The sequence below is a fragment of the Onychostruthus taczanowskii genome, unplaced genomic scaffold (assembly GCF_017590055.1).
Source record: "Onychostruthus taczanowskii isolate IOZ18803 unplaced genomic scaffold, ASM1759005v1 scaffold103, whole genome shotgun sequence".
Lineage (NCBI taxonomy): Eukaryota > Metazoa > Chordata > Aves > Passeriformes > Passeridae > Onychostruthus > Onychostruthus taczanowskii.
This window is the reverse complement of record NW_024496858.1, coordinates 1,725,730-1,738,936: the sequence shown is the minus strand read 5'-3', so window position 1 is coordinate 1,738,936 and position 13,207 is coordinate 1,725,730. Positions and strand designations below refer to the sequence as shown.

At 42.8% G+C, this 13,207-nt stretch overlaps 1 protein-coding gene across 1 annotated transcript; it reads right to left on the bottom strand.

Annotated features, from left to right (window-relative positions):
- Window positions 1-295: 295 nt before the first annotated feature.
- GMFB (glia maturation factor beta) lies at window positions 296-12,510 on the bottom strand. The gene is made up of 7 exons (XM_041413347.1): window positions 12,425-12,510; window positions 10,287-10,383; window positions 9,844-9,893; window positions 8,856-8,905; window positions 7,759-7,841; window positions 6,442-6,515; window positions 296-4,100 (listed from the first exon to the last, which is right to left on the bottom strand). Exons 1-7 carry the CDS (start codon window positions 12,425-12,427, stop codon window positions 4,029-4,031), a joined length of 429 nt encoding a protein of 142 aa, XP_041269281.1. The 5' UTR covers window positions 12,428-12,510; the 3' UTR covers window positions 296-4,028.
- Between the last annotated feature and the right edge of the window lie 697 nt (window positions 12,511-13,207).

The window sequence follows — 13,207 nt, the reverse complement described above, 5'->3', positions numbered from 1 at the left end:
GCCTTGCACCTCATCTGGAGACGGTGGGAGGTCTGTGACACAAAGGTGCAAAGCAGCAGAGCACAGCAGTTCCCTGCAGTATTCCAACAGCTCCTCTCCTCCCCATCACAGCAGATGGAAACAGGAATTATTTTAGGTACAACAGCAAATGAGGGAGCAGTTGAGACTGAAGACACCTTACAAGTCCAACACAAACTCCAGGAAGCTGAGAAAAGGAGGAAGGTCATACCAAGCATCATCAGATTTTCCCTGTCACACAGGGACCACTTTGCAATTAAAACAGGCCAACACAACCTCTTAATGAAACATTTTATTTAAACCAATACAAGCACCATGCTTAGCAAAAAAAAAGATTTGGTTTAAAGTAAACATGCAATGTGAAGTAGCAGAGACTAAACAGCGTATGGAAGTTGTACTGGTTACTGGTATTTTCATGGAACTGCCAAATTCTCAAATCTGGCCATGAACCTCTCACACCTTTTAAGACAAGTCTGGACCACAGAACAAACACAAGAGTTTCACTGAGCCCCTTCTCATGTCCCACCATGGCTCCACTTCACAGTCACCACATGGATGTATAAAAACAATGTTCATGACGTTTTATTTTTGGAATGCACTGAAGTAAGGAATTGAATTCTCTCACTTCTGCCTGTTTGAGTCAGACCCCTGTCATCAGTTTAACATTGCTTCTGGACCAGCTATATTACAGTTAAAGATACAAAAATGGAATCCTGGTACAATTGCAAAGATGCTCCTTTGGAGAAGTGAAAAAGGTGTCAACACCTGCATTATTGCCTCCTTTAACAGATCAGAACAGTATTCATGATACTAGAAATACACTTAAACCATCAAATACCAGCATTTACATTTTTTTTTGTTAAAAATATTCAAAACACTACAAGTCTATTTCATGGGCTGACATGCAAACTCATGCTTTAATTCAGCTTACCATCAGTGAATAGGATTACAAGAGCTGTATCCCAGCCATCTAGTCAATATTTAAAGCAAACCTGATTAATTGTGGCAGAAGTCTCCCTTGGAGAGACCTTTAACTCCAGACCAAGGATTTTATGGCCAACTTACTAACTCCTGAAAAATAGGAGCTCCCAATGGAAAATGCTGACTCTCAGACATTTAGCTACAAAGGCTCCCCTAGGCTAATTTATGCTGTCCTTTAGATGTCTCTTTAGAGGTCTGAAAATTCAAGAGAAATGTGTGATTACAGATGGGCAACTCACCAGCAAAGCCCAGCAGGAACATACTGGCCTGAACATGGACTCATCTGCCTCCCACTGAGCCTAAGGGGGCAGCAGCACAGAACACACAGTTCTACAGATAAGGTGGGGAAAGGATGTTATGAAAACAAGAATTATTTCTGCAGGAAAGACCTGGACATAATGATGTCTTTGTTTAACCAAGTGTTAGCACTACCTGCATGTCAAGAGCCCAGGACAAATAGCAGCAGCCAGTTGTGTCAAAACACTGCATTAAGACCAAAGAGAACACAAACAAGGCTGGAACAGCAAACACCATCTGCACACTCATCTTCCAGAACCTGCAGCTGCTTCCACAGCTCAGCCAGGGAAGAAGGAACAGCTGCCAGGCAGGGCTGGCTCAAGAGCAATACTGGTGGGCTGAGCAGCATCAACAGCACTTTTCAGGAGAAACTGGGCTTTAACACTCCCATGAGGATCTGTTTGCTCCCTGCAAGGCTGGAAGGGGCAGCACCCAAGGCAGAAAGTGCTTAAGTGAGGCACGAGAACGTATGAAGTGGAAGAACTCAGCTGAAGATTCAGCTGTAAGGAATAATGTTTTCTTGGCAGAAGGGGGAGCAATCCAGAGATGAAAGGTCAAATTTCATCATTTCATGCAGCAGCTCCTCCCTTCCCTCCTGATACAGGCCTCTTGTACAGTTATTTTTGTGCAGACCTGTGCAGGCAGCAGTTGGCTGCTGGCAGCCCACCAGTGTACAAAGTACAACAGACATGATTAATCCAGTTTTTCCCCACTGCAAATCAAGCTGAACATTCCAAGCAGCAGCTTCCCTCTCGCCCACACTGTACTTTGACATGCCTCACCTTTAGTACAATCCCAAAAAAACCTCAAAAGAGATTCTTGCCGTTTCCAGACTGATGCTTGGAATGACACTATCCTTTAAGCCAAAGTCTTATTTATACAATGTTTGTCACAAAAGACATGGTTTTTATTGATCTGCAGTACAGAATGATCAAGCAACAGTTTCATAATCAACACTTTTTCATCCAGGGAAATGAAATTGTTTTTCCAGTTCAGTACGTTAACACAGAAATTTAATTACAAGCACTTCTTTCCCGCACCAAAAGATCGATTTAATTGGATCATTCCAACAAGTATTTTGAAAAGCTCCTCTCAAGTCAGATTTATATACAAATAAATGAGCAATAACATCAAACTAGGAAGAGATTTACCAACACTGAAGACCTTTGCAAATGAATTCCTTCTGATCTTGCAGGAGTTAGTGTTTTAACACTAACACAACCTATGTTGACAAATGAAAAATAACCCCACTTTCAGCAAAGGTTTCACAGCACGAAATACTGGCCTCCAAATTTAACACTGCATTCCTTCCCAGCGAGCAGATTGGTTGGGGCAGCTGTATTTTAAGGTATGTTATCAACAGGAAGCTGCTCTTGTTCAGAAGCACAACAAACACTCACGAGCAAGATAGGGAGCGACTGTCCCGTGAGTGCTCCTCCTGCCACAGCACGTGCTGAACGTGTCCCACAGCAGACAACTAGTCAATATAAAACAGACCTGTAAAAAAACTGGTCATTTATAAAAGTTAAATACTATTTTCACATTAGATTTGCTGTTTCAAAGAGATGAACCGTTAAGTAGATGAAAATCAAATGATCACTTATGCAAAAGCTTCATCTGGAATGTAATTTTGACCAAAAAGCCATTAAGAAAGTTAGAGGTTGTAATTAAAGTACTCAAAAGCTACGTGTGGCCAACTTTTATAACAAAAGAGATATAAATTGTTCATTATCATGAAAAGCTTTAACCTCCTAACTCCTACAAATGGAGCAGATGATTGGAATTTCAAAGAAAATGAGGTTGGCTTTTTGTTTTAAGAGATGTCAACTGCAGCACGAGGCACTAGGAACAAATATTACTTGGATTCTTTAACAAAGTTTTTACCAAATTTGTAAGAAGTGGCAGTGTAAAATTCTCAAGTCCTTTTAAAGCTAACAAATGAAAGGCACACAGTATCACCAGGTGTTCAGTAACAGGAAATGAGCAGAGGTAAACTTCTCAACAGTGTCAGAACAGAGATGCAAGAAGAAATCTGTACAAGAGGAACCAGAGTAGTAGTTCAGCCCTTAGTTATCAGCTTGTTCCTGTGAGACTGTATTAGCATGAGAACTGGACAGTCAAAAGCTTTGCCCTGAAATTTAGGAAGATTGACTCAGGCAACTGAGGAATTACTGGAATGACAAAAATTAGTTCCAAGAATTTGAGACAGTTCACGTGGACTCGATGGAAAGATACATGGATGGATTTGCAGTACAAGGATTTTGACTTTTTAATACCACACAAATGCTTCCAGGGAGCTTCCAACAAATGCTTCAAAATTGAGAAGACATTAATCAAAAAATCTGGTGACAGTACATAAATTCTGCTTATAAATGGCTAATGTGTGTCATAAGGATGCATTTGTAGCTCAGAAAAAGTTAGCGTCAGCTTCCAAATGATGTTTGTACACGGTTACAAATCCAGAACTGAACTATTTTAGTTACAGAAATATTAGTCACAGGAGTGCAAAAGGAGTCCCTGCAGAGGAGTATTCCCTTTTAGCAGGTACAAATAAGGAAACACCTGCAAAGATTTGTTACTTCAAGGAGACAGACCTGCTATTCTTTGCACAAACTCTGCACAAGAGAGATACTGCAGGAGACAGCTGTGAATACAGTGCATTGCTTGGATGTAAGTATTCATGTCTGGTTCCAGTATCACCAGGATGGTACAGAAACACTTAGAGGTTTCCCTTAGTGGAAAAAGCCCAGTTTCTCACGCAGCCATTCTTCAGTTAGGTCTTCTGTATTTCTGATTTCGAATACCTAAACAAAATGGCATGGCATCAATTCCTGAGGGATGGGGCTGGAAAGGGAACAAGCACACAATGCAAGCAGCACCTTTCCACACACCTTGTCTGAGCTGCAATAAACCACTCACCAACCTACAGTGCTTTCTTGAAAGCATCACATCAGAGGAAAATACACAAACCAAGTGGCAAAAACATTAACATGAACAAGAATCTTGTAATTGCTGTTTCTAGGCTTTACTCTTATCCCTTAAGAATATGAAAAAAGCACATGTACTACATTTTAAAATAACCCTGAAGTGGCCCCATCTCACATGCATTATCTCAGCAAGACGGTATTTTGAAGAATACAAATAATTTATTATCTGGGTCGATTTAAGCTCAAAGTTCAGCAATTTTACTCAGTCCAACACACAGTTATTTTTTCTTTTAACTGAAATAAACTCATAGTAGCCAGTAGCATATTGTTTTAACTGTAAAATATCTCAAAATTGAAAACTTGGGAAAAAACCCAACAAAATCCTAAAAGCATAGAATGGTTTGGGTTGCAAGGGACCTTAAAGACCATCTAGTTCCAACCCCCTGCCACGGGCAGGGACACCTTCCACTATCCCAGGTTGCTCCAAGCCCCATCCAACCTGGCCTTGGGCACTTCAGGAATGGGCCAGCCACAGCATCTCTGGGCAAAATCCCCAAAACAATCTAAAAACTACTAACCCAAAGCTTTGTGAAGCCTTTAAGCAGAAAACAAGACTAACCCAAAGCTTTGTGAAGCCTTTAATGAAGCCTTGAAGCAGAAAACAAGGTCCAAACCACCAATATACTCTTTACATTCCATGTGGGCAAGTAACTGGTTAGGGTTTGGGTTTTGTTTTTAATAGCCTGAAGAGAAACGTTAATTATGCATTGATTACTGGAGTCCATGAGATACCCAAAGACCAAAGTCAGGTAATTTTACAAATTCACAGGCCTTCAAATGGAGAAACCCAAAAAAATCAGTGTTACGAAAAGAGAACAGCTTAACAGGAACCAAGCTAGTGTGCAAGTCACTGGAGACTGATGAGAGAACTCAGCTGAGTCACCAGCAAAATTCACACCAGGAGGAAGTCACAGCAGGAGTTAAAATGAAACACAGCTCAGCAAGTGGCAAGAATTAAAGTACATTTGAAGAGCAAGCAGGCAATCCCAACTGGAGACAGCCTGTGTTCTCTGCCTTCAGGAAGAAGATGAATGATCATGAACCTCTATATCCAGTCCTGGACTTGGATTCAAAAGCCATTCAGGCTGAATTTCTCCCATTTCAGAAGTGACAGAACTCCAACTGAGCTACTTCCCCCAGGCTTTCACCTTCTTTTCACCAGCCCTTTGTTCTTGGTTACTGAAAACTTTCTCCTTTCTATCACAGTTATCAGGCCTCCAAGATGCAGTCTCAACAGATCTAAAAGAATATTTCTTGGGGCTGTGCTGATTGTTTCCACCATCTTCTGATGCCTTCCTATTGACTCCTGTCAACCTGAGGTCTAATTTAAAACAGAGGTGTCTTCTCTTATAAGGTACAGCTGGAAGAGGCACAAGTTGGACAGAGCTTGGAGCAACCTGGTCTAGTGGGAGGTGTTTGAACAAATGAACATTAAAGTCCCTTCCAACTCAAGCCATTCTATGATTCACAGTTCTCTTACTGGCCCAACAGACATTTTTACTGGGATGTTAAAGGACTCAGCAGGATAAGGAAGACCTAAAGGGAACAGTGCTGTGGGAAGTGCTGAAGTCATTTCACATGGCATGAAAAATCTGAAGCAGCTACTGACTCTATAAAGCTTTACTGCTTGAGGCAAAAAGGAGTCTAGGTGTCAATTAGGCAAAGATTTCAAAGATCTCCAAAATGAAAAACAGGTGACATTTCTTTTCTAAAATATACACACAGCCAGACCTAGTGAATGCACTGATTTCTTCTGGTGCCAGTACTGGAAGAACCCAACAGAGGAAGAAATTGTTCATCCCTTGGCACATGTTACTTATTCTGCAGGCTGTTCTGCAAGCATCCAGCCCCAGGAACCAGCTAAACTGATCTGTTCCACACCACACTGAGGCTTCAGTCTATTCTTCCCATCAGTGAATTCCTCCCCCACAGCAAAGATGTCCATCCTACTGAGGGATATTTTTGTTTTAGAGAACACTGTTTCTCCGGGTGTTTTAGGGTACAGAAATCTTCACACATACTCCTCCTTCAGCTTTCCTAACCCAGAGTCTGTTCACTGTAATCACAAACTCACAAAACCCTTCTTGCCATTGGTTCAAGCAAGACACAAAACAACAGCCTGCAGTGAAGGGGGAGTTATTTCAAAAGCCAGTTATACCTTAGTGAGTTCAGCTGTCTGTACAAGCTTATTCTTGCTTCCAGCATACATCATCTGCTGCTCAGGCTTACATCCTGAAGTTATAGGGGAAAAAAAAAAAAGTTTGTTTAGTTACTTTGACTGCAACAATACAAAAATAACTTTGGGGTTTTTTTTAAGAATTCCAAACTGAAAGCTCAAGACATTCACAGGAAGATTCTCAGGTAGCTACAGAAGAATATGCTCAGTAGTTGCTAAACTCTTTTATGTACCTAGTTACTCTAGCTCTGAGAAATGAAGGGTAAAACAATGCCATCAGTTTATCTTCTTCCAGGGGATAACAAGGATAATCCAGTAATACCAGTAAGATACACTACTACAATTCAGAACACAGATGGAAGGCCAGGAGCAATTCAGCTCTGTAAGTCCAAACCAAGACCCAGGTTATTTGGCTTCTATTAAAATGACACAGTGCCCTGTCCAGGTAATTGATGTGGAGGGTTGCAGTGACACAAGCAGAGGATGCTCTATACTGCTCTCTACAAACCTGGGATGATCCAGGATTAGTCTGTTCCTCCTGGAACAGTCTGTTCCCCCAGCACTTTCACATGCTCAGATCTGGGTTAGGGAGCCCTCTTTTCCTGTTCTTCCCTCACAGCTGTGACAGCCCTTTAGACTGTCCCCTCACAGCACCCTCTACTGCTGCCCATTACATCCAGGCTCCCTGAAAACTCCTCTCAAATCCCATCCTAACCCTCTTCAAGTCCTGTTCCTTTCATGGGCAGAATGAAAGGAATAGGATTCTAAGATCCTCAGAAAGAAATGGGCTCCCATGTCCTTCTGAGATGAGAGGAATTTCCTCCCTCCCAGTCACTTATGTCTGAATAGCAAGAGACAGGTGAGCAGGATCTCTCAGGAACACAGGCAGTGTCTTCCAGCCCCCTCTCTCTACTCACTTCCTGAGCCTTACAGGGTCATGTTTTGAGGATTCCCCAAGATCTGAGGAGTAAACTGGTTAAATTAAGTCTCCATGAGTAGATGCAGAGTGCTCCAGGCCCTGCCCTTCAGAGGAGTGTTGCTGAGCACACTGAGAACAGGCACATTTAGGCAGACACACCTTTTGGCCAGCTAAGCAGGAAACCAACACTCCAAAAACCAACCAGCTCAGCCTTCAGAAATGGAAAAAAAGAGAATCTCTTCTATCAGACATCTGAAGTGCCCCAAATGTGAACCTCAAAGGCAGGAAAACCTCCTTAGAGCACTAAGTACTCATTTTATCTTCCCTAGAAAAGAATATTCCCAAATTTACAACACACAGGTACTAGAGAGTTCACTCACCAACTGGACTGGAGAAGATAAAGCACAATGGATAGGAAACTCTTCCATCTTCATGCTGGTACTTGTAACTATACACAATAAATGTTTTTTCTGAGGTTAAAGAAATCAATTATTTTAGTAGGATATAATCCTCAGTTATCAGAGCTTGATGCAGGCAGAAGTCAGTGTTGTGTTTTAGATGATGTTTTAATTTGGCAATAATAACCTCACTGTTTTGTTTTCACTTCCACATCTGACTTTCAGAACTGGCCCTGCCTCAATGTGAGGGCTGTCTCTGTAGTAATGTTTCACATCAGAGCTAAAAATCACCCTCTCAACACAAACATTCCTCTTCCAACTTTGTAAAAAGACTTCCCACACCCACCAGTGTGGTTTTGGCTTAATGAAAGCCAAATTCTTTCTTTGCTGACCAAGAACTTCGTTGTTTCAGGTGTTCTGCTGAATTTGAACTCCAGTTTTAGCCAGGACTTCTGTTTTACAGCCTCCCACTGCACTGCAGGCATGAAAGGCAAGATTCAGAACAGCACAGGGAATGGTGCCAGCCAGCTCTTCAGGCCAACAGGGCAGGTATTTTCTTCACATGTAACTTAAGTACCCTTTTTATTCCACTAGTTAGAGTAGTTTACTTGACCCTCTTTTGTTCCTTTTTTTTCAAAACAGGGATTCCTCCCTGGATCACATGTCCACAACAATCCCAGAATCAGTAACTGCAGCAAAACAACAACAGCCACATCCTGAGAAAGTACCAGAACAGATCCAGAGTTACACAGGCAGAGTCCTGTGTTTAGAAGTAGCCACTGACTGGTACACTTTACTCACTTCTTTACATTACCAGCAGCGTGGCTTTGCTTCACTTCCCCAAACATTATATACTCTAAAAGGAAATAAAATGTCAGGAAAGGCTTAAATGAGTCATTGTTTCAGCAAGAGGTACAACAGTTCAGTGCAGCCTGAGAACTGGTCCCTGGGTTATTTCACAAATAAAGGATCAGCAAGATCACACTACAGCAATTATTGGCCTAAAAAGGTGAAGTCCAACATTTTGAACAGCTTCCAGGAGTGAGTAAGTCCAAATGGCAGCAGCACAGGAAGGATATCGAGGTTGTCTCTCAGGCAGCTCATCCTTTAGCTCATCAGGAGAAATACCCTGGTGACATTAAACACAAGCAATATTTGAGCAAGTACCTCACACTGGAAGGTTAAAGCAGGGTAATGGACACTGAAACACTTGTAGGGCAGATGTTGATCTACAGGCAAATTGATAAGGACATCCCAAATTACTACAGCAGTTTAGGAAGATTTGTGTGCCAATAGACTCCTGTGACTAAACACAGAATTACTGTTAGCATGAATAATCACCCCTATTTTTAGGCATAGTAAGTTTTTAAACATTTTTTGCTTTAGTTGGCTATGCTGGCAGTTACCATGCTTTGCCAACCTTAGTGCTAAACTCAAATAAGTAAGCACCCACCGTAAAGTAAGTTAAAATCAGCTACATAAATCAAAAGTTTGAAAAATTCAGTCCTTCCTCCTTCAGCAAACAAAAAAGATTCCCCATTACATTTGAGTATTACATTAACATCTACATTCTAGGGAACAAGAGCTCTGGTTAATGCTCAAATCCCTGGGAAGGATTTAATTTTGCCCTATGGACCGTTAAGAAACACCACACACTGGGCTGACCTTATTATGCCACCCATCAAATTTAGAGTCTGCAGGGGATTAGCAATCCTGCTTCTAATTGATGGCAGACCAGTTCAGAGACAAATGTGCAGATCTACGTGGAAACACAGCAGAAATCTCTTCAAAAAGCCAGCAGGTGCCAAAGATGCTTTTTACATCATTAAAACAGCTTTAAAATAACTTTTTTTTTTTGGTGCAATTAATTAGTCAACTCAACTGCTTCTGCATAGTTTCACTATTAATGGTGCTGTGCTTTACATGCAGAGTGACCATGCATTTAAATAAGCTCATGACCCAAATTAGATTAAGAGTTTGATAACAATTTGAAACTAAGGCAGTACCTTAGAGACAACAATACATTGCAGGCTGAAGATACTCTTATTTACAATTCATTTAACAAACCTCATGCTCCTCATCCAGCACCACCAACTGCTTATCCTTGTCGATTTTCACTATAAATCAAAATAAAACACAGATCAATGTTTTTTACAATCGATTTACACAATGGATGCATGAAGCTTTTCAGCAGACAACAATTACAGTCCTTGTGATTCTATTTTTCTTCTTCAGTGTATCCCATGACTTCCCAAAATCATTTTACAAACAGTGGTAGACTCTGAGCCATAATTAAATATAAATACTCTGCTAAGAGCAGATGGAGACTTGAATCCTACGAACAGCACTGCTTTATTGTTAAAATTACAGGCAGAATTGAATGTGCTGCAGCTCAGAGAACAAACACGCCCCTGGCTCATGTTTACCTGATACAGCAGCAATCTTACACAGGGAAGAAAAGAGGAGAGAGGATTTTCTGACAATTTTTGTCAGGCACGTTTGGAACTTACTTATAATGGCGGCATTGTTGGTCTCTTTGCGAAATCGGAATTTTCTCAGTTTCTCCACCAGGTCTTCGGCAACATCACAAACCACCAGAGATTCACTCTGCAAAAAGGAAATGGCAGAGGGGAGGGAGAGATAAATCCTTCCACAAAGTCAAACAGACAAAAAAATCCCTGTGTCACACACATCTTTGCATAAATACTGAAAAGGGCCTGCACGCAGCTTGTCCAAAGCTTCAGAGCATCACAAAAACCAGAAAAAACGTGAGTGAAAGGAAATTGTTTTTTTTTAGAAAAACCACATTAACAGAACATTCATCTGTTTTAATTTCCCTCTTCAAAGCCACACAGTTAACTAGGAGTATTTATTAACTACTCCTGAAGTGGGATTATTCTCAGAGTTCTTAGAAGTAACCTTTACACTTCAGAAGTAGATTTTACACTTCTACACTTAAAAAGTAAATTTTACACTGCATTTTCCAAGCCCTGAAATAAGGTAGTCCCTTAGAGCAACAGCAAATGGGATCAAGTAATTTAAGCATTTAACATAGTAAGAGCTACTATTGACAACATTGTCCTTGTTTATTTTTACCCACAAAAATATTGAGATTCACACACCCAGAAAGAGTTTGAGACATTTTAACCCAAAAACATGCAGCCATTTCCCCCTGCACACACCAAGCTCTCAGAGATGCTCAAGTAACATATTAGTCATCCCACTGAAGATGAGGAAGGAAATTATTGTTTCACAAGCAGCCATGCAGGTTATCTTCCCTTACACAAGCAATTTCTGAACTGCACCAAGCCAACCACTGCCATTTCCTGAGCAACATTTTATACACACAACCTCCATCACCAAGGGATTCATGCCAGCTTGATAAAGAAGTTACTTAAAATCTGCAGCTTGAACTGCATTTGTGAATTCCCAAGGCATCAAGAACTTTGTACCAAAGTAACTGTATTTCAAGGTTCCCTTAAAAAAATCCTCAGATAAAAACAGTGCAAGATTACCAATCAAAAGCTCTACTAAAGAGCTCTTGCACTGAGACAAATCTCTGCTTTTAAACCAGAATGTCACTATTTAAGCTCCCAGTTCTGTCTCCTCGTGTTCAACACTCTGAGATTTCCCCCAAAAAGCAGACGGGTGGCTCTGCTTCCCCACTTCCCGAACCCCGCGTTTGTCGTTGCTCCTAAAAAGATTTCCACCTTGATCAAATTCTGGCCCAAAGTTTCATCCCTGTGCTTCCTCTGGACAGCTGGAGAGGAAATCAGGCTCTGTTGTGACAGCAGAGCTCAGGCACTGCCTGTACAGTGTCCCTGATTTTGCTTGTTTCCCCTAAACATCAAAGATCCCCCTTGGCTCCCCCTGATCAGCGGGTCCCTCTGACCCAAACAGGTTGAACTCGATGGTTTCAGAGGTCTTTGCCAACCTAACTTATTCTGGATTCTGTGAAACATCCCTACTATCCACTGTCACTCATTCAGGGGAAAAAAACCCTAAAAAATACTTTAAAACACCACAGAATTCAGGGGTGTATTCCATAGCTGAACTTGTATTTCATATACAATGTCACTTACACCCACTCTCAGTAACCCAGGAGGTCCCAATTAAAAAACCCAACAGACTCAGGGCTGCATTTCAAAGCTGAGGTTATATTTTATATAAAATACTCTTTTGTGAAGGAAGCTTTTCTCCCAATCCTCTGGGCTCACCAGCTTCTCCCAGCCGTGCTCCTGCTCACACCTGTGCAGCCACACAAACACAAATCCGCGAGGGGATCACAAGGAAAACACTTGGTAACATCAGATTCAGGCTGTTTATCGGGGCTAAGCCGGCTCGCCAACGCTGGGCTCAACAAAAACCGAAGGAAGGCAAGGCAGGATTGCTGCACAGACAGGGCACACCTGCCAGCACCGCCGAGGGGCTGCTGCTGCTCCCCGGACCCTCCCGTGCAGATCCCCCTCGGGACAGCCACTCCCCTCACCCTCAGGCTGACAAGTAAACACGAATTTCCCAAAGTGCCTCAAGCCCGACTCTCACCAGAGAGGCACACAGCACAACAGCCCAAGATTTGACCAAATCTGCTTTGCAACACGATCCCCCCGGGTCCCCTCTGAGGGAGCGGCGCGCGCTCCCCCCTCACCATCTTGGCGCGCGCACCAACCGCAGCCGCTCGCGCGCCACCGCCACCGCCTCCTCCTCACTGGGTTGCGCTCCCCCCACACCGCGCCTGCGCGGCGCAAGCCCCGCCTCCTCCTTCGCCCTCCGACCAACCAACAGCGCTCCCCCGGGGCGGGCGGGGAGGTGTCAGGCGCCTACGGGCAGCGGGGAGGTTCAAGGCCGCCGAGGGCGGGAAAACGCAGGATCACGTGATCCCGCAGCAACACGCCCCTCCCCGTTGCCGTGCAGCCTAAGCCCCGCCCCCTGCCCAGTTGCCATGGCAACTCGCGGTCTCGGCCTCAGGCGCCATTTCGCTCTGAGGGGATCTGGGGCAAGCGGGACGGGACGGGGTGGGTTTGGCTTCACAGCTTTTAATGTGCCTTAAAAAGGGCAAGGACTGAAGGTTTAAACTCTGGAAGTGAAGCATGACATGAATCAGAAGTTGTGCTGCTCGTGGTGCTTGTGTGTAGAAGTGGAGAGTAATTCTGGAAGTCATGCGGGGTCTCCAGCACACAAGGCACAAAGAGGAGCAGCCAGAGCTGGCCAGACGCTGCTTGTCCGTAATGGGATCTTGATGTGAGGCTCTCCTGATGCTGGAGTGAATATTTGGCCTTTTCCATGTCACTCACAATTTCAGATGCTGTTAGAGCAGAGAAAAATGCACTTTAAGAGATTCCATAACAGATTTAAGAATATAATTGCTTTCCTCAGAATGAAAGGACAGATGCAGCCTTTACATCTCAGACACAACGTCTAGTGAATTATA

What these genes read in the sequence shown, in the direction of transcription:
- GMFB (XM_041413347.1), bottom strand. An exon ending in CAACAATGCCGCCATTATAA is followed by an intron (nt 9,894 to 10,286) that starts GTAAGTTCCAAA and finishes TTTGATTTATAG; the next exon opens with TGAAAATCGACAAGGATAAG. An exon ending in TATCTTCTCCAGTCCAGTTG is followed by an intron (nt 6,516 to 7,758) that starts GTGAGTGAACTC and finishes CTATAACTTCAG; the next exon opens with GATGTAAGCCTGAGCAGCAG.